At 43.1% G+C, this 24,189-nt stretch overlaps 1 protein-coding gene across 1 annotated transcript; it reads left to right on the top strand.

Moving 5' to 3' along the window:
- Positions 1 to 295: 295 nt before the first annotated feature.
- On the top strand, positions 296 to 22,627 carry kcnn1a (potassium intermediate/small conductance calcium-activated channel, subfamily N, member 1a). The gene is made up of 13 exons (XM_076296071.1): positions 296 to 1,424; positions 2,725 to 2,756; positions 6,109 to 6,553; positions 8,788 to 8,792; positions 9,715 to 9,810; positions 10,058 to 10,476; positions 11,725 to 11,733; positions 16,536 to 16,677; positions 16,909 to 17,019; positions 17,385 to 17,512; positions 17,982 to 17,990; positions 18,989 to 19,058; positions 19,338 to 22,627. The coding sequence occupies exons 1-13, from the start codon at positions 296 to 298 to the stop codon at positions 19,620 to 19,622; spliced, it is 2,880 nt and encodes a 959-aa protein (XP_076152186.1). The 3' UTR covers positions 19,623 to 22,627.
- Positions 22,628 to 24,189: the final 1,562 nt, after the last annotated feature.

Below are 24,189 nucleotides of genomic sequence, written 5' to 3' on the forward strand. Positions count from 1 at the left end.
ACCTATCATTCAGTCTGTCTGTGCTTGTATGTTATTATTATTAATGTACTAAAAATGTAATACATTCTCTGGCGCGTTGATGCGTACATGTTTTAAGTTAAATGTAAGGCAAATTTACGAAGGTAAGGAGCAATAGGCGGTGTTTTAGCCAGGGAGTGACGTTATGAGGCAGGTCTTGGTGAAATCTACCAATGAAATAAGCCGGTTCGATTCATGTGGGGTTGATCGCTATGAACGGGTGTCGGAGGTTTACAAGGCAAAGGAGCGACCACAACAAGACGCGGCTATTGAGGGGATGCGGCATCGATACGCGGGAGCTGTCCAGCAGCACCAATTCCCCGACGCAGAACAACGCAACGCTCAGAGCAATCCAGCGATTTCTCAAAAAGGAAATTCGAGTTCAGTCGCACCCCTTTTCAGTTTGCCACCCCCTCCTCCATCGCAGAGAGAACGATCAACCACCTCCTATCATCAAAACCACCATGACCTGCCTTGCCAGAATCAGTCAGCTACGCAGGCTGTCCACGTCCGTCAGTTGCAGTACGGCAAGCCCCCGTATTTGACAAGTCAGGAGATTGTTCCACAACCTGCACGCCAAGGATGCCCATTTGAAACCAACCTTTCGCGGCCGCAGGAGACCTCTGAAGCCTCGGTGGCTTCAACGCAGACGAAGGTGTTCCTTATCGAGAGCCGCCACTGCAGTTTTTCTACGGAGGCGAACCATACTCATCAGCGTGAAACCCACATATGCCCGCAGCCCTCCCCTTCTCACCTGCCGCCGCCTCTGTTTTCGCAGAATTCTAGTACGACGAAGAATTTTCAGTATAGCGCTAATTACCAGCGCGGAGACATTGCGCAACAGAAAGCGGGGGTTTTTGAGCAGCGAGACCAAAAGCAATTGTTGCAGCAACAGCAGTGCAGCGCTACAGGGCTTCAACAAAATAACACATCCTCACACTCAGTCACACAAAACTCATGTCAAGGACAGATTAATGTGTTTGAGCCAACGGTGACGAATCAGCGATATTTTGAATCTCCGGCTCGCGACCTGCAGCAGCAACAGCCTCAATTGCGCGCTCAACGACAATTACTAGTAGGGAGCAGCCTGCCTATCAACTATTGCACCAAAGGCGCGGGAGAGCGGTGCAGAAATAACCAAGCACCGCCACTGCAACAACATTGGCAAGAGGACGTACGCGGACTGCATATCCACCCGCTCCCACAAAATCCGCAATCCAGTGGCCATGAGACTGATGAACTAGACGAGAAAGTCAGCAAACGACAGCGGCAACAGTACCAGATACCTAAACATGAACGTCGACTGGTGAGAAACTCGTCTGAAACCAGTAGCAGCAACAGCAGCCCACCATACGGATCTAGCAACCAATTGTGGCCAGAGAGTCGTTACCAAGAAGAGCGAAGGAGTCGATCAGACAAACAAAAGGTAGGTATAGGCTACCCACATCACCCGAATTAGGTCTGTGTTGGTATTGTAACCGTACAAACTGATTTAACTCGTAGCCACGCCTATCACATGGGCTAGCTCAACAGCCAGGACACTTACGTGTATATCGGGGAATTAACAATCAAAGTTAATTAAGACATTTAAAAAAAAAACAACTAAACGTAGCTCAAATGCCCATTCCCTGAGAAATCTCTCTCTCTCTCTCTCTCTCTCTCTCTCTCTCTCTCTCACACACACACACACACACACACACCCCAAAATAATTAAAACATTTAGATTGGTTCTTTTCTGATCTGTTATCCCAAATAGAGACAAGGCAGTAACACCTTGTTGATTTTTTGGCATAGTTGAGGTTAGCAGTAGGCTTATTTTTGGGGCCTGGAGGTTTGTCTGGAGTTATTTTGCATGAGCCATTTTAATTGGCATTTCTTTTTGGTTCTTCATTGTTTTAATATAAGTTAGCTCCATCTTAACTTCTCACATGCTCCCTCCTTGAAATTACTGTTAAGTATACAGTTAAAATGGGTCAAAATAGGGCTCCATTCCCTTTCCCTTAGGCATAAAGTTTCTTCATTTCCAAAGGGGCTTTTACAAATATATAGCCCATTACTAAGTTAGACTTGTGTAAATGGTCTAGTCATGCACACATTTATTCACACATCTCTTAGTGAGTTTCAGCATGGCAGGTGCAGTACCAGTATTGAGGACTGCGCTGAACTTGTTTATAACCTGACCATTTGCTGCCAGACCCTGCTGGAGGTTGATGTCTTGCAATTGAGCAGGTGGAAAGCTGCTCCCCTGCCGTCTGAATGACAGGCAGGGTTTACGAGGCCGGGTGCAGTTGGCCTGCTCTAGGTACTGAAGGAGCGTTATCACTATGCGGCCCATGACATTTAATGGCCTGGAATATCAGAATGGGAATAAGCAACAGGTCAGAGGTGAAGTGTGTTGAATGGCGTTGAATACTGTAGGTGTTGGGGGTGATACTCATAACATTAGGTACAGTTTTTTAGGCAATGTTGGCCATACTATATGATGACTGCGTTTACTCATTATCATAGTGACTGAGGCTAAGACTGACATGACAAACCAATTGTGATAGCGCAATACAAATGAAATGTATACCCTCACAGGATCCTGTGACACAGAGTGCAACCCAATAGCCTACAGTATTGTGGACTGTGTGATAATGTGCCTGGGTGGAGTGACACTGTGATGTGAAAGGTACATTGCTGTTGCCATTGTGATTCATATGTAAGTACTCTTTAATGCGCATTGCAGTTTGCAAGAGGTTCTTTAATGGGAACTCCAGTGTCATTCTGTATGTGTCTTTCTGGGGCGAATGTTTGTGTGGAAACTAACAGTAAAACTGTAGAATAACAAGTGGATCAAATAATGCTTAATATAAATGGGCAAAGTAAAAGTGATGTATGTGCAAGAACTCATTAATATTACCCGGGAAATCCAGAGTTCTCGCTAGAGCACAATTTGGATTTGCTCAGCGAGTCACTCTGGCAATCAGTAATGATGCTCATTACCCATTCTGTTGGAGCCGAGCTGCACCAATCACATCGGTGTATCTGATATAGGCGGGCCAGAGGCGAGCTAAACAGACGACAGCGCTGCTACGTCCGGAATCAGTCAGTAAACATTGGTCGTATGTGTTATCCAATTGCGTGCAGTGATATGTTCAAGTGCATGCGTGGTGCCGCCCCTCGAGTTGGGCCATTTTCATTACTCATAGCCAGATCCTAAATCTTTCTAGATTTGGGTCTGGATTTCCAGGCTACATTTATATATGGACCTGTCAAAGATTCAGTGAATTCAACAGATTGTGTAAACCTGTACTTTACGCTGAATATGCTACATAATGTTTTCTACGTTCATCAGCTTTTACGCAAGGAAACTTCATTCTCAATGAATTTGTCAAGAAGTGGCTTGGGTTTGAAATGCGGACTGCAGTTATATGGAATAAACACATGATATGTTACAGGCTGTTGTACACCCTCTGCACCATTGGAATTATAATTAGGTATTTTACAGGGCAATGTGTTGGATAGCTGATGTACAATTTACAGTAATGTTTCTGTAAGCTGGAACATAGAAACAACAGACTTTTTCTAAGTGAAACTGAACACCAAGTCAAATTGTTCACAAAGAAGAGCAGGCAAACTTGTAGATTGTATCAAGCTTAAATGTCTCTGGTGAACACCTTTGATGCCTGTCTGAATGTGTGCTTTGCCCTTCTGGAATGTAGAGTAGACTCTAAACCTTTACTATGATTCAGTGCAGACAGCCTGACTCTCACCTTTGAAAACGTGCCACCCTTCTTCTAGTCATATGGAATAGTCTTCAGAAATGTGTGAGGCTCAGTTGATGAGTTTTGTTAACTCCTTGATCACGCTGATGCACCAAGTCAACGTTTTTTCTTTAGTTCTATGTTTATATAATTCTGCAATCTGTCATCTACAACCCACAAAGGCTGATGTGGATGGTTTCGAGGCTGCCATGTACAACAGAAATGAGTTAGACGGGGCTGTACAGCCTGCTTTGAAACTTCTCAGAGATCAGTTGGCAGTGCAGCGTGTCGGTAGGACCCAGGCAGAGATTTGGGTGGTGTGCCAGAAGCTTCGGGCTGTGGTTTCATCCAGGGTGTAATTTAATGCTGAAACATTTTGAATTTTTGCTATTTAGTTCTAACTCTTTCAAATGTTGTTTGTCCTTTGCAAATAGTGTCAAACTAAATCCTCTACAGTATTGTCGTTATCTCAGCTGCGTTTGAAGTCATTATCACTCCCAGGAACTAATGCTACTATTAAGGTGATTAGATGTAGTTTGTGTGTCTAATTGAGGATGTATATAATAGGGATTATATTCCCCAAATATTGACCAGCCCCAGTGAGCCTTTCAGTCCCCAAAAATGTGCAAAGATCATTTGAAGTGAGCACAGTAAGGCAGTGTTTTTGCTCTGTGCCATGGTCCCTTTGAAAGTAGAATGGTAAAACCTCAGGGCCTGCACCTGCACCTCCAATCGCTTGCTTTTGATTTACCCGAGAGCTTTCTAGTAAGGGGGCCATGTATCTCCAGAGAACACAGTGTTTTAGGAGTAGACAAATGACTGCATCTTACTGAAAGGAGCTTCCCTACTCTCTAAATCTTTTTATGTTTGTTTTTTTCCCCCGAAATACACTTTTTTTTTAGCTTTTTTTGCTGAATCACATCATAAAAGCATGACCACACTACGTCACCTGAATATCATATCACCCTGAACATATCCAGTGATCACCAGGGGCCAACAACCTCCCTGTTTCCAATAGTAACCCCCTTTCTGATTATATAATGAAAGGAGACTGCAGGGGCCCAGCTGCGATCAAAGGGCATTGTGGCCTTTAACCCTTTACAGCGCTTTCAGATGGCGCTGTGCCATTCACATTTACATGCAATATTCTGTGAAGCACTCTCAGAGGACAGGGAAACACAGATTTGAAGTATATATGAATAATCATTACAAATTCTGCCCATGCAATTCGTAATGCATACTACATGCTTTAATATGGGGCGGTGGTAGTGTAGTGGTTAAGGAGCTGGGCTAGCGTGCAGTAGCGTGAAAGTTGTCGGTTCAATTCCCGGCTTCCACCGTTGTGCCCTTGAGCAAGGCACTTAACCCCAAGTTGCTCCAGGGACAATGTGATCCCTTGTAATATAGCTGACATATGTAAGTCACTTTGGTCATGAAGTGTCTGCTAAATGTAATGTAATGTAAAATCTTTATAAAAAAAATCTGCTGTTTGAGGTTCTTAATCTATTTCATATGGCAATCTTGAAAATCAGATCTAGTAATTAGATTCCCTTTGGAGGTGTTGTTCAGTCACAATATGCTACAGTAAATGGACTTACAGTGTATTGCTCTTGGGTAGACATGGACTACTTTTTGTTTTGTTTGTTGATTTACGGATATAAAGTAATGTATATGATGTTGGAATAATTGTGTATTTTACTACACAATTTCATACTATTTAACATTTTTGGTATTTTACCTCTCTGAATCTATGATATAGACAAATGAGAAGGCAGTGACAATGGTCCACTCTGTTATATACATCTGCATTTGTTATGAATCCCTGGTTGCTATCTTTTTGAAATACATGTCAAGGGCAAGTAGTATCAATTAACCTTTACTGTAATTTTGGATGAACCCTAAGGTAATTGAATTTTGGCTAGACATGCTGGTTCTTGAAATCTTCTGTAGGCTTTCCAGTAGTACAGCTGGTAGCATAGCATTGCATACTAAGATGTTTACTAAGATGTTTAAATCCCTGCTATTCGATACATGTTGAGCCTCTGGAGGGAGGGGGGTAGATGGCGGGAAACATAGACCTACCTATGTAAGAATAGGTTTGTGTACAATAGTCTTCATCAATGCTTAACCTTTAGATGCATTCTTATAAAACGAGACAGTGTCAGATGATAGCTTCCAATGGCTTTACAAGTTTCCATTGTGTTGCAACTTAGAAGAAGGGAAAGAGGAGCAGGAAGGGGTTCTTCTGGATAGTTTGTGGCTATTGTAAGGGGGTCTTAAATGTTGTCCAGTAGCCTCTGACCCGCTCTCCTCTGTCTTCTCCTGTGGACAGGTCAATGCTGAGAGAACGACGCTGAGCCATGCTGGATCCAAGCCCTCAGTCTCCGCGAGCAGCCACTCGTTGCCTAAGATAGCCATGAACAGCTGCAAGTACAATGGGGGCGTGGTGAGACCACTGGGCAGCCTGGCGTCGTCACGACGCAACCTGGAGGAACACGACTCGGAGACCCAGCCGCTGCAGACGCTGCACAGCTCTGGCCTGGAGGTGGTGGTCTCCAAGGGCAATGGCGAGGACCGCAGCAAGGCGTCCAACGAGAGCCTGGTCAGAGAGGGCGGCGGGAACGCGCCGCAAAAGAAAAACAAGGACATTGGCTACAAGCTTGGCCACCGCAGGGCCCTGTTTGAGAAGCGCAAGCGACTCAGTGACTACGCCTTGATATTTGGCATGTTTGGGATTGTTGTCATGGTCACAGAGACTGAACTATCTTGGGGGGTTTATACTAAGGTAAGTGATGAACAATTATTTAAAACATTTGATGTAAATAGGAACATTTGATGTATCTATAGGTGTTCTGAGGATAACACGTGGTGATATCAATTTTCTAAATACATTTTAAGTTATCCAACTTACTTCCAACTTACACTTAAGTCTGCGATACATGATGAAATAACCTTGCACACATGCCATCATGCTCTGTGAACACATGCATACAGTATTACAGACAAGAGCTTTGAGTGTAATAGAGCTAATATGCTTAGTGTTTGAGTCTTAATTAGCTCTGGGCTGATGAGTTGAACATCCACAGGGTCTTTCAAACTGGCACTGCAGAACAGCACATAAGGGAGATGCCACAAGCATCATTTGACCTTTCAGTGGTTTGGGGCTGACATATATAACATGGTATCTGCTGGCGGGTCAGACTGGTAGCTTGTATCAAAACCGATTCACAACCGGGTTTTTTATATCAATTTATTTTTCTTCCCACTTGACATTGGCAGATTGTTATGAAATGGTGTGTTTCTATAACAGAGGGATTTAGTTATGAGAGACGGTGCCTGTTACCCTGGCTCAATAGTAATGACAGGGCCTGTTACCCTGGCTCAATAGTAATGACAGTGCCTGTTACCCTGGCTCAATAGTAATGACAGGGCCTGTTACCCTGGCTCAATAGTAATGACAGGGCCTGTTACCCTGGCTCAATAGTAATGACAGGGCCTGTTACCATGGCTCAATAGTAATGACAGTGCCTGTTACCCTGGCTCAATAGTAATGACAGGGCCTGTTACCCTGGCTCAATAGTAATGACAGTGCCTGTTACCCTGGCTCAATAGTAATGACAGTGCCTGTTACCCTGGCTCAATAGTAATGGCAGGGCCTGTTACCCTGGCTCAATAGTAATGACAGGGCCTGTTACCCTGGCTCAATAGTAATGACAGGGTACTTTGCATGTTCTCACACCCTTGGGTAGGATATACATTTTAAAAAAGGGAGCTTTAGGATGGCAGTCTTCAGACTAATGACAGGTGAATTAATTAGTTTATTCAATGTTATGTCACAAGGGAGTCTCAAAACAATTTCCCACATAATTGTGTCCTGAAAGGCACAGGGGACCAGAGGTGAGGTGTGGGGAGATCAGGGGAGCAGTCTAGTTTCATTGTTAAAAATAAGCTCCCTAATTGGTAGGCTTTCTGGTAATGACAAACGAGAGTCACTCGCTCTAAAAGCACCACTTGCATTTTCAAAAGAGGATTTCCTGGAATTGCATTGAATCATAAAACTGTTCCAAACCACCTCTCCCTCTGCATATATTATTAATATATATTCAGGAAAGCCTGGTGTTTCTATCCAACATATTTCCATTGGCTGTCTTGAAGTCTGGCTACAATACGATTCATTTTGGGCATTATTTTTTTTCAAAGCCAATATGGTCTCATTTGCTCAAAGCAAACTAACTAAACCAAAAGCATTAGTAGAAGAGACAGGACACCTCCTTTCAGCATGGCCACTCAGAATTTAGCAAATATTCACAAGATCATCATAAACTTCAGATACTACATAGATAGATGGATAGATAGATACTTTATTGATCCCCAAGGGGAAATTCAAGGTCTCAGTAGCATACAGACATCACACACAACATGCACTTACAACAGAAATGGTAAATATAAGTATAAACATATAACCAAACTCCACTGTACAATAGAGACAGTAGAAGATAAGAAAAACTAACAAAACTAAATGCTAAATATACTATATAAATTAAAAAAACTAGTTAGTAGATGTATATAAGTAGTATATACTGTAAGTAGATGCTCTACTTGAAAGTCTGCTGTAGAAATGGTTCTGATTTATTCACACAACCAATTAGTACTAGTAAGGGGGAATCCAGCTCCGCATTGTACCAGTGTCATTTTATTGGTGAAATTAAGTGAAATCATTATTGATTCCAATGCATAAATAAACCCATCTATGTTAAACTAACAACAATATACATTCTTCATATTTGGTTTGAATATCAATGTATGTGTAACTGGGATTAATAGCTAGATAGCAGTGTTTTCCACAGAATTGAATTGTATTTGAGGTGGTAGGTTTGCAGAATTAACTTGAATGCAACAGTTTTTAACACATTAGCTCAGCGTGGTTATGATGCTAACCAGATTTAAGCACCATTTAGTAGAACCTGTAAAAATCATTGTGTGGTGGTCAATGTTGATATTGTGGTGGGCCGCCACTAATAAGTCAATGTATGGGAAACGCTGGATAGGGATCCTACAAGAGAAATCACAATGTGTTTTTACGCTCACTCTCTGTTTGCTTCCCTAGTGCTACGTGACTCACTGCAACCCCTAAACATTTGCAGTAAACTGTTACAACGTGCAATACTAAATCCATACTAACTAATACACAATATTAACTGGCCAAAAGGACTAAAGGCTAATCCATAAAATAAAATCTAAAACTCAAACCGGCGCCGTGGAGTCTGGGGAACAGCCTCTCACTCAGCTCACTTCTGCTATGATGTATGGGCCACACACAGCTGTGCAGCACTAGCATATAAACCATCCAATTTATCACCTCCCCCAGCAGCCGTGATGTATTCCTGCTCATGGAGAGCAGTGCACCAGTGGGGGACAGCGATAGTGGTGGGGAGGGGGGTAAATGTTTGCAAGCCACAAGCAGACTCCACATTTTACAGTTCACTCCTCATTGTACACGGCCATATTTCAACCGGCCGTTTGACTGAGCCTGGACACTTTCCAGGGAATCACGGTGCAGGGAGGCCATGATTCTGTCTTGTGTTCTGTCCGTGCGTACAGCGCAGTCCATTACAGATATATCTGTGGAGTAATGGCCTTTAGATTTTCATTATATATGGCATTCGTCTAATAAAGTGCCACAGAGGGTTAGTGTGGCAAGTTGGAGTGCTTCTCTGCATCAGGGAACAGCCCCCCTTGGAGTAAGCCATCACTGGCGCAGATGGTTTAGACAGCATGCCTTAATGGAGGGAAATTACTGTATGTCATTTAACAACTACCTATGTAGCATGACGTATATGTACCCACAATATCCATATTAATTAGTGAAGTATGAATGAATTATGTCATCTCTTTGTTTGAGGCTCTTACCTTGCTCTCATTTTGTGTGTTTGTATCTCTCTCTCTGCAGGAATCCTCATATTCATTTGCACTGAAATGCCTTATCAGCCTCTCCACTGTTATTTTGCTTGGTCTTATTATAATGTACCATGCCCGGGAAATCCAGGTGAGACCAAAAAGACCGAAGGACACTGAGGATACTCTGTCTTTGAAATATGTTGCTCACAGTAATACTGTTATGGTGTGTGGAATGAAATATGAATAGAGTACCAGTTTTATGTCACAGTGCTACTTCTAAATTTATGTGAATGAGAAAAAATATTATATGGAGAAAACCAGGGTGAAATTGTGCCTTAAAACTATTCCATTTACTCCACCACCCTCCCCCACACCCTTCTATGTCCTCCTCTCAGCTCTTCATGGTGGACAACGGTGCAGACGACTGGCGGATCGCCATGACGTACGAGCGCATCTTCTTCATCGTGCTGGAGCTGCTAGTCTGCGCCATCCACCCCATCCCGGGCCAGTACGTCTTCACGTGGACGGCGCGCCTGGCCTTCACCTACGTGCCCTCGGTGGCTGACGCCGACGTGGACATCATCCTGTCCATCCCCATGTTCCTGCGCCTCTACCTGATCGGCCGCGTCATGCTGCTGCACAGCAAGCTGTTCACGGACGCCTCGTCGCGCAGCATCGGCGCGCTCAACAAGATCAACTTCAACACGCGCTTCGTCATGAAGACGCTCATGACCATCTGCCCCGGCACCGTGCTGCTGGTCTTCAGCATCTCCTCCTGGATCATCGCCGCCTGGACGGTGCGCGTCTGCGAGAGGTACAGTGCCAATGTACTATTCCGCTCTCCGCCGTGATCTGACCGGCTACCATTGCCACCACCACCACCATCACCACGCACAGAGCCGCCAACCACCCCTCCATCTCTCCACCCTTCTCCTCTCCTCCTCTCGGCTCTCTCGTTCACCCACCCCCCTCCACCTCCACCTCTACCTCTCACGCACTCATTTCTGCCCCTTCAGGAACATGAAAAGCTACCGCCTCCAGAAGGGGAAGTGAAGGGGGAGGAGGTGGTGGTGGTGGTGTGATGGGTGGATGTTTGTAGTTGTGTCTCATCCAGCCGTTGATTGCATTTTTAAAAAAAAAAGTCCTCTCCTGTGTTGTATGCTGTATTAGCAGTCTATCAATAATTCATGAGTGTCTAACTGTTTGTTTGCTGAATGGTTTGTTTTGGTAATGCTGAACAGCCCCAAGGATGCCCATCTCTTCATCATGTTTCATCTCAAGGGGCATGGTGCAGATTTGAAACTGATCTCTGCTCAGCCAGCAGAGGCGTTGAAGAGCAGCGTTCATTTAAATAATCTTTTTGCGTTGTTTAAACAAGAGGTCACCTGTAAAAGATTTCGCATCATGTGACTCACCTGAAATAGATTCATTTCAGCTGTTATGGGCAGACACACGCGTGTGTGTAGGTGAAGTATGAAATGGCGAATGTTCTTTCTTTTTTTCCTTCAATTTTTCAGTATGTCTTTCTGCGCTTCCTTTTTCCATCCTCCCACCCAGCTGCCAGTCACTACTTCACCTTACCACTTAGCAGTCTTCACCATGCGTCACCAGAGGCCAGAGAGATGCCTGTTTCTAGCCACTCCATAGTTGAGGTGTCACAGGATATGACCTCCATGCACTGCCCCCCCCCTTCCCTACCCTGCCCCTGGTGCCATCTGCAGAAGTGCACGCTAAATGGCCAGCCTGCTTTCATTTTTAAAAAAAATGTGTGTGAAACAAAGTAAAGTGTGAGTATATGTGTGTGTGTGTGTGTGTGTGTGTGTGTGTGTGTGTGTGTGTGTGTGTGTGTGTGAGAGAGAAAGAGTGAGAAAGTGAGATAGAGAGAGAGAGAGTGTGTGTGTGTGTGTGTGTGTGTGTGTGTATGTACACATATGCGGATTTGTGTACAATAAGTGTGTGTGTGTGTGTGTGCGTGCGTGCGTGTGTGTGGGTGTGGGTGTGTGTGTTGTGTGTGTTTAATTCACTGTTGTACTTTCTATTTCCCCTCTATGCTGCTCCATAGGGATACCATGTGAGTCCTCGCTCTCTAGCCGTGGAAAAAAACCCTACCATTGTTCATTGAGCTGGTGCCACTGATACTCTGAAAGTTGAAGGGGGAGGGCGCGGGATACCAGAAATCGCAAAAACGACAGATAAACTTTAAAAGAAACCATGTGCAAATGTGGCACCATCCTCAAAAAAAGGAGAAAGATGGACATACATGGAAAATGTATTTATGCTCTTGGTCACTTTCGATGTAGGGAAACCTATTATTTGAGCAGCACTGTAAATCAAGTGTCTCGTTTTCAACGGCTCTCTGACATAAAGGAGGAGGCGGGAGCTCGTGCTAAAATGGAGCAGCTCCTTCAAATCACCTTCACAAACAGGCCGCAGGGTATCTTGCTATTATTGTTGTTCCTAAACCAATTATTAGAGACAAGTAATGTGTTCACACCTCAGAGACCTATTTGAAGAATAAGATGTTAATCAAAAGCTTCATGGTTTTGGTATAGTTTTGTCTTAACTGCTTTTAACACCACTACACTCTCAACATTCTCATAATGTAAAATGTGTGGCAGATCCATGTCTCTGTCAGAATTATATCAACTTTTCAACATTTCCATCACACACACACACACACACACACACGCACATTCACATAGATATGAATATATTATATGGTTCATGCCATTTCATCATGTGAGCGAATGGTGAGGGTGATGCTGTCCATTTTAGAACAAACTCTCAGGCAGACTGAAAAGGACTGCAGTGAACAGTGTTATGTAAAAGCTCTCCTTTCTCCATTCTCTGCTTCATACATGGTTTGAAAATAGGCTGGGTGCTCACCTGCGGTAAACAATGAAACAGCATGATGGTCTTCATGTTTACTTTTTGCACATGATTGTAAAGAGGCGATACTTTAAGTGCTGCAGAGCTGGGGGTGGTGGGGGGGGGGACGTCATACTTGCTACTGCTCTCCGTATCTACGACTGTAAGCGCACAGGCCAGCCTCAGGGCAGAGCGAAGTGAGGCTGGACCAGCACGGAGTCCGTCTGGAATGCGTCTAGAGGGTGGGGAAATGGAAACACTTTGTTTAGGGGTCTTGCAGAGACACTGTGTGCCCCAAATGGCTGTGCTAGTTATGTCCATTACCTCTCACCTCATTAGCTGACAGGAGCTAAAATGGGCCTGAGACTACTGGATAAATGCCACCAAACAGTGTTTTCCTCTTGTCTGTTGTTTTGTTCCTTGATAACGTCTTCACATTTTCTCTCTTACACATTTGACAGAAGGAATAAACGCTATCAGACATCTGGTGGACATGTAAGGCTAGCTGTCCAGGATTTTCTCTGATTTTGGATGGCCTACATTGCTACGGACAGTTCACTGCGAGAACATATGTGTGATTGTAATTTGGTCTTAAGTTATCAATTCACAGATAATAACAAACGGCTCTCTAATTACTTTAACAGCAGCACCCACGAATTAGTCACATACGTAAATTGTAGTTGTCCAAGTCATTTGGCAATCTTAATGAGAGGAGGTACATCATCTTTGATGGTACCCTATGAAGTCTGCAAGAGACCAAGCTAACAACTCTCTACCTCATCCACTTACTTCCTGGTTTCAGTCGCTCATCAAAGAGCTAACCAATGAACAGCACTCCATTAGCATGGTCCATCTGAAATGTCACAGCTTGTCTGTCATCCAGGTGTGTCATCAATAAATGTCCATGAATTTATCATGTGAGTATGTGTGAGTGTTTGCCTGTGGGTGTCTCTGTATGTGTGGTTGTGTAGGGTGAGCTGATCTGTGTGTCTGTGTGAGTGTGTGTATGTATGTGAATGTTGTGAGAATCTGTGGATCCTAAAATACCCTTGGAGTATTGGTATATGATAAATATAGCATCATAGACTAAAAAGCTTTACTCTTTCAGTGCTAACAAGCTTTAGCCATGGTGACGTGACTATCTGATAGAAGGTGATGCAAACTCCCTCCCCGAGGACGTTTACAAACAGTTGCAGTTGTGTGCCTGGCCCGAAACCATGCTAATCATGGAAGTCAGAATTTCATGGCAGTCAGAATGTCACATGATTGCATCTGCCAGTCATCTGCTGGGCCTCTGAACTGATCTCTCATCCCATATAAATACATGAGAGGGAGTGATCTTTAAAAAAACAGTCTACCTCCTACATATTTTCACTTTTATACGATTGCGTTAAATTCAGGTGATCTAGTGTCATGAACACCTGACTGTGCAAGAAAGGGGCACACTAGTCCACACTTGAGCTTTTTCTGTTGTGCTTTCCCCTCTATCTCTTACCTTGCGGCGTCTATCTCTTATTGGTTTCTGTAATATTCTGCATTTGCCCAAAACATATCTTTTTTTCACAAGCTAACGAATCACACGTGGTTTTCAGGGAAATTCTGTAAAGTGGACCGTCTTTGCTTACAATTCTGATCTAAGTTGAAGGTGGTGCCAGCTCTTCTCCATTTTATGCCAGAACTGCATACAGTATATTGAGAGCTTTGAATGTTAACCCTGTGACCTTACCCCTCAGCCTGCGATGAGGCCATGAGTTAGTTAGTAACCCCTTCAGTAAAAGTTAGCTTCCAGTGGATCTTTCAAATAGATGAAAAGAGTAAACTGTAATTGATTTGTTTGTTTTTTAGTTAATGCCTGTACGTGGTTTCAGTTTGGACAAATGTGACCATTTTCAAAAAGACAAGTAAAGGACAAAACCTCATGTTTTGCTCTGTGAGCAGGCATCCTATAATGTCTACAGTTCCAGGCCGGTGGCAGTTTACATCGTCATACAGCTGACGTCATATGCCATCAGATCATCATGATCTAGGCAAGAACATGAAATCAAAGGGAGAATTAACCAGTGTTTTTCTCCCACAGTGTCAGAAACACTAATGTTGACATACAATATGTAAACAGAAGACCAGTGATAGAGAAAGTTGGAGTGTATTGAACAATTGTAATCAAACTGTTAGACTTCAATGGCAGGAACTCAAGGAAGCAAAGTTACAACCCGTCCAGCAATGAACCACAGACAGAGAGCCATACTGTAGCTCTATAGCTCTGAGATCTGACACCAGCTTCAAAAGAGATCAGCCCCATATGGCGCAATCATGAAATCAGGACATTTGTTTGACATTATTTGTGATTGGTATTTTGCAACACAGTTTCACTATTTGAACATCATACATATTGTACAGACTCCAGACCTGTAGCTCTGGTGGTTAAAGTGCTGTAGCTTTGCACAGCCCCGAGCAAAAAAAGCTGAAGCTACAGCACTCAACTGGTTTTTCTCTGTCTGAGTTATTTTACCACAGTGTAGGGACGTATAGGTGGAAGGCTCACTGCCAATATTTGTGTTCATTGGGCTTCCATTTTGACAGTGTCTAAGATGGCTTCCATTAACACCTTCTAGGCCTGACCATTTTCCCCATGGCTCTCAATATACTGGACTCTATTTCAGCATGCAGGGTGTGGAGATATTTTTTTAAAATGCCTGCATGGTATCTGCTGCTTCGTTCGCATGTTCAAACTGGGCTTTTTTTCCAATCACTGTCTGATTTCGATAAGGGACACTGTCTAGTACCTAATGCTTCGTTCGCATGTTCAAACTGGGCTTTTTTCCCAATCACTGTCTGGTCTTAATAGGGAAACGGAGGTTGCTCTCACTCTCCCAGAGCATGTTTGCAGTGTCAGGCTGGGACAGAAATAGATAGGTCCAGCTAATGGCATGATACATCATATGTGGGGAGTGAACTGTCTAGGAGGAACAGTCCAAGGAGGCTTCTTTTTAGAGACCCATTTTAAAATTCCAATCGAATGCGAACCATCTGCTCCAGGTGTTCTTAGCACCATTTCACACCTAATTAAATCCAAATTTGTGGCCAATGCCAATTTACATGGCGGGTCACTGGCGGTCAGACTGGTCATTGGCAGTCTTCTGGTATGTTAAATTGCTTGTGCCGCACTCAAAGAGCAACTTGGTTTGCTTTTAAATATGCTCGCATACCACAATGAGACCTGTTATTTGCCTCATTTCAGAGTGCACTCATTTGTGTTTAATGGCCGGTAACGAACCCTTATCCCCTTGTCTCCTCTTGGACAGATTATTGATCTAAGTGCATCAGTGCACCGGTGAGGTGGAGGTGAAAAGGTTGAAATGGGTTGTAGGTCTCCATCTTGGGCCTGTCCTCACTAGGCATAATGAATGACTGAAGAAATACGTAGATAATTGAATGTTGCCAGAAGATGTCCTATCTCTCAGGTCTTCTGTACGGTTGCTTGCCATTTCTGATGCTCAACAAAGTGATGGTGTTTGAGCCTTTGTTGGGTTGTGTGTGACACCATTTGTTTGGGAATGCTTTTGTGTCATCAGCACAGTTCATCCTATGCTTTATGTCAGTCACAGTGGATGCTTGAAGGTTTTCACCCCAAATGAAGCAAATGTTCTTTTCTAGATTTTGTGTCTGTTAAAACAGTCAAACATAAGCTGTTGCACATTGATGAAAATAAAATAGTTAATAGTTTGCCTTTTTTGTAAAACATAGTGGAGGGCCTCAGCCCAGCTAACGTTGACAAGAAGATGTCATTTCTTTTGTTTCTGCCTTTTCCCTCTTGTTTTCATTACACCTGTAGAATGTGAAGTGTCATAGATTCTACACAGATGCTCCTGCAAAATGTGTTATCACATTTTCGTTTTTGAATTTTGTTGATGGCTTTATTATGGCCTTCTGCGTCGCTGGCTACCTTTTCCAGTATTCTGCTTCTCACACCAACGTTGTCCTCTGTCTGTCCTGTCACTGTACCAGGTACCACGACAAACAGGAAGTGACCAGTAACTTCCTGGGGGCGATGTGGCTAATCTCTATAACTTTCCTCTCTATTGGCTATGGAGACATGGTTCCACACACGTACTGTGGCAAGGGCGTGTGTCTGCTGACGGGAATCATGGTATGTTTCCTCTTACCAAGAAATCAGGATTAATGAACAAAGAAATTACTGTTTTATCACCAGAAAATATAAAGTGATAGATTTGGTATGGTATGCATGTATACATTAGTGTATATGCATAGCCTAAATTACAGAAGTCTTAAAAAATATTTATTCCTCTTTATGTACACATTCATAGAACATTTTCTTGAGTGGATACCATAATAGAAAAGACAAACATTTTTTCAACAGGGAGCTGGTTGCACTGCACTAGTGGTTGCTGTGGTAGCCAGGAAATTGGAACTCACCAAGGCTGAGAAACATGTCCACAACTTCATGATGGATACACAGCTCTGTAAACGAGTAAGCAATCTAAAACAATGATCTGGGTTGGACCCTAAATATGGAATTTTTGTAATTCCTCTATTGTAGAAGAAAACCAACTATGCCTACTGTCATTGTATTAATAGTAATGTGGATTGGATTATCAGTCAAATAATTGGTTGGCTATTCACCTGTAAGATCTGTCACAGTCAGCCAGATTGGACGTTCTAGATTTCCCTATATGGATTTCTCCATTATGCAATTTTAGTGGGGGTATCTACTTGTCCGTGATGCAACATCAATGCACCATGCTTTGTATTTCATGTGTATTATTTTTGTTCAGTGTTCCCCCCCCATATTCTACAATAAGGTATTGACATGTCATGTTCGATCTCCTCCTCAAGGTTAAGAACACAGCTGCCAATGTACTCAGGGAAACATGGCTCATCTACAAACACACAAAGTTAGTCAAGAAGATTGATCACGCCAAAGTGCGCAAACACCAGCGCAAGTTTCTACAGGCCATCCATCAGTGAGTATGACACCACAGAATAAAGACCACACCGTCTGTAGCTGAAAATGCTGAGCTTGATGGTGCTAATGATGACAGGGATAGTATCTTAAAAAGTATCATCTTAGGGTGATGTAACAAGAGAACAGCAATTCACTATGGGCAAAATGAGGGATGTTAAACATAATTACATAATGGATTGACCTTGTCTACCTGCCTACCCATTTTTAAACAAATGATGCTCCTGAGGTAACCCTGGAACCCTATCATCAGGTTTTGTTCGGGGTGGTGATTTAAAGCTGATGCACAGTTCATCTACTCCTGTGTGATGTGACGGTCGTGTTCTTTCCTTTCCCTCTCCTTAACCCTTGCCCTGTGCTTATTGTGAGAAGTAGAACACTTCTCCGGCTGTTGTTGTGTACTGAATGTTGCGGGGTTCTAAACTTGAACTGTGTTCTTGTTCTGTCTCTGTTTCGCTCTATCACTGCAGAGCTCAGAAGTAAGTTGTTGATCCTGGTGTTTGCCCTTACTCTCTCCCTCACATTCTCCTTTTCTGTGTGTATCACATGCATGAGGTTTGAATATGGGGGCCCATTTTAATTTCTGAAACACTCATGTTTTTTAAATTGAATTGAAGTTTTCCATTGCTCTGCTCCACTTATATAATCACAGACATTTTCAGGCTTTAGGTTTTCTGTGCTCATACATGTGCCATAACTCAGTGAGGCTGCCACTGTCTCCATATTAACTTGCACTCATGGCAGTGCTCTTCTCCTTTGTTGGTGTCATGCTAAGGCAACTGAAGAACAACCATACATGCGTCTTTTATGGTCAGATGCAAGCTGATATGGAGGATTTAGTTTGCTTCAGAAAGAATACTGGCCCTGTCCTGCATTAAGATACATTGTAAGCTTCTACTTTTCCACCAATATGTCACTTAGGAAAGATTCATTCCCAAATTGCGCTCTAGAGAGCACAGCTGAAGTGCTGAGAGGAAAGGGCAGGAGAGGGGGCAGACATTCTTTCATTCTCACGCTGTAATGCAGTACCTCTTTATCTTACAGATATTTACCCTGTTTTACATAGGAGTTAGAGGATACACTTGTGCCATTCCCGCAAGTTTTCCCTTTGGTCTCATGTATGCCAGCACCATGACTGTCTGCCGGTTCATGTACCATCCTCCATGAATGAGGCCCTGTGACATCCTTTTTTGTTTTCTTTTGGTGAATGGTTGGTCCACTGCAGGAATCCAACCTAATTCCTTTAGCATTTCTGAATGTTAAGCTGACAGATGAGTGGACTCTATACGGTGTGCACTGCATGTGACAGAACGGCCGAGGGGACTGTGAATGCTTGCATGCAGGTCAGACGTTTCACACCCACTGCCCCTCTTAGAGTCCTCCTGACAGTACCGTGTTGCTCTCTCCTGGTGACCCCCCACCCACCCCACCCCACCCCACCCAAATCTGCCCCCCAATCACCCCCACCCTCCCTCAGGCTTCGCAGTGTGAAGATGGAGCAGAGGAAGCTCAATGACCAGGCAAACACCCTGGTGGACCTGGCTAAGGTAAATAGCGATTTTGTTTTTGCCATGTACTTGACGGTTCATAAGGATGTGGTTCTAATACAAAAACTCAGTCTCCTTTGAGCTGTGGTTTTCTGACTTTCATATATTAGAATATCTCTCTCAGCCACCTCTGTGTGTGTGTGTGTGTGTGTGTGTGTGTGTGTGTGTGTGTGTGTGTGTATGTGTGTGTGTGCGCGTGTGTGTGCGTGTGCTATTTTTAGTGCGAGGATGTTTTGGCTCTGTGTGCCCTGCTCTGATGTCCAGTCTCTCACTCCGCAGACCCAAAATGTGATGTACGACCTGGTGTCGGAGCTGCAGGAACGCAGCGAGGAGCTGGACAAGCGCATCGGCACGCTGGAGGACAAGCTGGACTCGGTGACGGGCACCCTCCAGGCCCTGCCCTGTCTCATCTCGCAAGCCATAACCCAGCAGCAGCAGGACCTCCTGGACGGCTTCATGCACCGCTACCGGCCCGGCTCGCTGGGCTCCGAGCGCTCGTGGACCCCCTCGCGGCGCCGCCGCTCCCCCTCTACGGTGCCGCACACCTCCTCTGACAGTGGCTAGCCGACCCCGGGGGCGGGCGCTGGCACTCACGCTGGCACAGGTGGACCGGACATTAACGCTGCTGCAGCTCCAGCACAGACGCTCTTTTCGCAAAGCAGACACAGCTAGCGACGACTGAGAACCGACATCAAGAGACCTAACCCAATCATTAAAAAAATAGTAGATTTATGGTTTATGTTTTGGCCATTGTATGGCTGTTCAAGTTCGCTTTTTTGTAAAGAGAGAGAATGACATGGCAGGAGGCGGGAGAAGTACATGCCATTACTATTGCATAGGATATTTTACACAAAATGCCAAGTTTAAGGATTCTGTTCCCTTGTTCTTTTAAAGGGAAAATGGGGATGCGACTAACTTTTTTTAGTTATATATTGGCATGTTACTTTTTAGTGCCTGAATGTATAAATTGTGGAGGGTTGTTAATTTACACATTTTGGAGCGGGTTTTTTGTACACTGTTGATACAAGCATTGCATTCCTTTTTCAGATACATTCCTCTTCAGAGAACGCTGTCTTAATATGATGTTTACCATTACCTCCATTATGCAGTTTACTCTATGTTTAAAATATTTTCTATGTTTACTAACTGAAAGGCAAGAAAGTGAGACCAACAGAAAGAGAAAGTGAAAGGCAGATTATGTAGGTAGAATAGAAAGAAAGAAAGAAAGAAAGAAAGATAAATAAATATACAAAGGTAAGTGGAGAAAGGAAGGAAGGCCATAAAAATGTAAAGTTAATTATCATCCGATTTAACCTGAAACCTCATTGTCACAAATCAGAGCTTCCACAGGTCTTTGCATTATGGCAAGGCTGCTTATTGTAGGCTATGGGAGTGCTCTTGGCTATGGTAGGCACAGAAAAACCTAGCCCCAATGCATGTATCAGTGCATCTTTGTGGTGAATGGCTACTTGATGGTTTTGGGAATATGTTGTGTTAATTCTATTGGTTTTTTCTTTTTGCTTTTATACCAGGATGTTTTTATAAGTTTAGATTTGCAGATATCCTGATTAGAGGTGCAATACTGTGAGACCTAGCGATGCACCCTTATGATGACATCACTGGCTTTGTAAGAGACAATGGATGCGTGCTAGCTACAAAGATCACATCGCTGAATGCTTCTGCAAAAGGATAAACAAGAGGTCTGTGAAGGACATTGCCCTCTTCTCTATCCCTTGTTTTGATATTGATTGCTTTAAATGTGGAGGTACTCTATTTAACTTTCAGGGTTTAACTTTTTGGATAACTCATGGTTTTTAGTTTAGTCATCTTAGGGCAATATTTAATCGTTTTTTGTTTTGTTTTTTAAAGCCTTGTTAACGTCTATTGCTTATTTTTGCTGCTTTTGCAGATTAACACAAAGTTAGCTATGGAGAATGAATTACAGGGATGTCAGTACAATTATTTGAGCATTTTTTATGGCATTCACAGGGTAAGAGGTCTCATGGCAATGTCCACAAATTTACAACAGCCTTGGGTGTACATCAAAGTATTCATTTTAAGTTCCCATAAAAAAAAGCAACTATCAGTTTCAGTAGAGTTATGTCAAATTATGCATATATGCATACACCAAAACAGAACTATACTTCAACAACATTGGAAAGCACATGTGCAAAGATGCACAAATTCCTACAAATCTTAAATGTAATTTTCAGCTTTAAAGACATTTGAAGATATCCTCCTGCAGGCTCCTCCCATTAGGCCCTGGTACACACTATGAATTGCATTACTCCTCTGATTTGACTTCAAATCTCTGTTCTTCCCCTCTTGTTAATAACATGAATAGCAAGCACACTTTGGAAAGGATGTGGGAAACTCGGATCAATCAAACGGCACACAATCAAGTGCCGTGTAGGGCAACGTGCTCACGCCATTTGCACCAAACCCCCACGTTTCCACTCTAGTGTCTTAGTTTTACAGTCACCGATTCCAGTATGGTGACCCAAATGTAAGTAGTACAAGGCCCATCCGAGGGGACCCTCAGAAGACAATGAGTAATTTCACAAGTGATCCAGAGTGAGTGGATAGAGAGATCCAAGTGGCTGGCGTGTAGTGAGGCATACTCTATTTTTATCTGTAGAATGACCATCTTTGTGACCTTCCTATAAATGAAATAGATTCTGTAGAGGAAATGGTTTTGTATGTCCCCAGGGTAAATGTACATAGCCACATGGGTGCTTGTGGTGGGGTCTCATGTCTTAAGTCCTGTGATTTTGTACGTGCAGGAAGAGGTTGCCTGAGAGGCTCTGCCATAACGGCACTGACATGTTTCAGAGAAATACATTTAAGTCACTAGATGTAATGACAGTGGAACAATGAATAAATCAAACCTCTTTGAAATGTTCTTTTAGCAGGTGGTAAAGACTGGCACTATGTTTACAGTATGAGTCTCAGTAAAATGGGAAAGATTCCACCCCAACTTCCTTATTCTACACCCTAGTGGTTGACTGAGTTGTAGGTATTTGTTGTTCTCCAGTCTGTATAAAGATGATATAGAGGACTGAGTGAGTAACTACAAAATTCAATTTAAAAAAACATACTCTGATTAAACTAAGCAAGCAGAAAAAGCTCAGTCCCATTAGGTGAAAGTAATCCATTTTATACTAAGGGATATTGAATCAGAGCCATGCTTCATATTGAGTGTTTCTGGAAGTATGTATTTGCCCTCTGTGAGGGCTTTTAAGAGTACACACGGGGGAGATCTTGAAAGCTTTACCGTATCTTTTGTTCCTTTTGCATCGTACCTTCCTGCCGTACTGGCTTAAAAGCCTTCAAACAAAACACCAGTCAATGATCAGTGGGTCACAATACCAAGACAAGCATTTCTCTAAAGAACAAGATGATTACTGATCAACAAGTCAACAAGATACAGCAGAGATGTTTTGTAAAATTAGTCTACTTCTCTGTGCTGGCATTAGATTGTATTCCAACTGGACATGATTAATAAAAAAATTGGAAATTGTATTACCATAGTTTTGTGTACACTGCCACATTGCTCATATGTAGTTGCACTGGAATAAATGACCTTCAGTAGATAAATTTGTAAAGGCATGATCTCGGTGTCTTTTGTTTACCCCTCATCTCTTTCTCTCTCTCTCTCTGTGTCTGCTTGTTTGAGTTTATTTCTTCTAATTTTACACACAAAAATGATTCTCTGACCATATAGATCCACTATGAGACTTAAACAATCTATATTAGTGTTGTCACATAATAGTGTTCACAGTCATTGTTTAACATCATTCCGTAGGAAAGAATGAAGACTCAACATTTTGATAATATTGACTGTGTAACTGTTACTGTGTAATATGTGATATAATGTAGATAGATAGATAGATACTTTATTGATCCCCAGGGGAAATTCAAGAATGTTGCATTAATGTGTAATGCTCTGAGGTGAAAAGGGAACCAACATTAACAAATTCAACGACTTCCGCTGTAACAAAAGTAAGCTCGCTAACACTGAAATTAATTTGCTGTGATGTTTTTATAAAAGGCAGGCTGGTAGGAAGCAGAGAGCTGCCTCTCGATTTGTCCCCTTGATAGAGCTTCGAGGGCCACATTCCCGCTCTCAGTAACTTGTTGAGACAGACCTAGATCCTGGTTGGAGATTTTTTCCCAGGAGGACACGAGGAAGTGGAGCACATCTAGCTGCCTGTGACATGAGCTCAGAGGCGAGCATATGCCCATAATGAAACACGGCACTGCAGCGCTCATGAACATTTAATCAAGGCGAGATCAACATTAAAACGCAGGACAGTCATCAGGGGACGGCACACCAAGCCTTGTATCCAACTCCAAGGTGATGTGATTCAGGCTCCGCCACACAATAGGCGCACACTCAAGGGGCTTGGCTTTGACGATGGGCCAAATATTTGTCTTTACAGATGGATATTGTGCGAATGCACCTTGTCACAGGGGTAGTGACAAAAGGCTTGCAATTAGGCCGCTCTCACAGGCTTTTGATGCCTTGAAGCTTCCCTGCTGCACAGGGAGAGCAAGTGAGGATGAGAGTTGGCTCAAGTCCACTTATTAAATGATATGCACCAAAGTGCCCTGAATAGAACTACCAGAAGCAATAACTCAGTGGACCCATACAATCACATTCTAATGTAATTTTGAACACACTCATAGAATGTCAATAAAGAAATTTCATATTCCATGGAAGCTCAGAACAGAAGGTCTGATTTTGTCTGGACTCATTAGCCTGCAACCATTAGTATTCAGTCACCTCTCTAAGATAAATAGATTAAGGAGGGAAGGAGAGAAAAGGAGAGAACAGGGTCCAAATGAGTGCAATGCTGACACTGAAAACCTAAACATGTACATCTGGGTTTTTTTTTTACTCAAGAACAAAAAAGGCTGCAACCTGAATTGGAAGTAGCAATGATGTGTGACAAAGGCAATCTGAGGCATTAAAACTGTTAATAGTCCAAGAAGCGTGGAGAAAACATGCAAGGCTCAAATACTGCATGTGGCTCAGTCTCAGATCTCCTGGACCCACTTTGGAATGAAAAATATGTGGTTCAGGTATCTGCTGCCACCTAGTGATATGGCATAAACACTCTACATTTAT

Source organism: Alosa pseudoharengus, unplaced genomic scaffold (genome assembly GCF_046254945.1).
Source record: "Alosa pseudoharengus isolate Yale_2024_CS ecotype anadromous, Long Island Sound unplaced genomic scaffold, YU_APseudo_1.1 YU_APseudo_1.1_scf_2, whole genome shotgun sequence".
Lineage (NCBI taxonomy): Eukaryota > Metazoa > Chordata > Actinopteri > Clupeiformes > Clupeidae > Alosa > Alosa pseudoharengus.

Excerpts from the sequence above, each read along its gene's own strand:
- kcnn1a (XM_076296071.1), top strand. The coding sequence starts at position 296 with ATGCGGCATCGATACGCGGGAGCTGTCCAGCAGCACCAATTCCCCGAC. Across the intron at positions 16,678-16,908 it reads GTCTGCTGACGGGAATCATG|GGAGCTGGTTGCACTGCACT; the intron begins GTATGTTTCCTC and ends TTTTTTCAACAG. Across the intron at positions 19,059-19,337 it reads CCCTGGTGGACCTGGCTAAG|ACCCAAAATGTGATGTACGA; the intron begins GTAAATAGCGAT and ends CTCACTCCGCAG.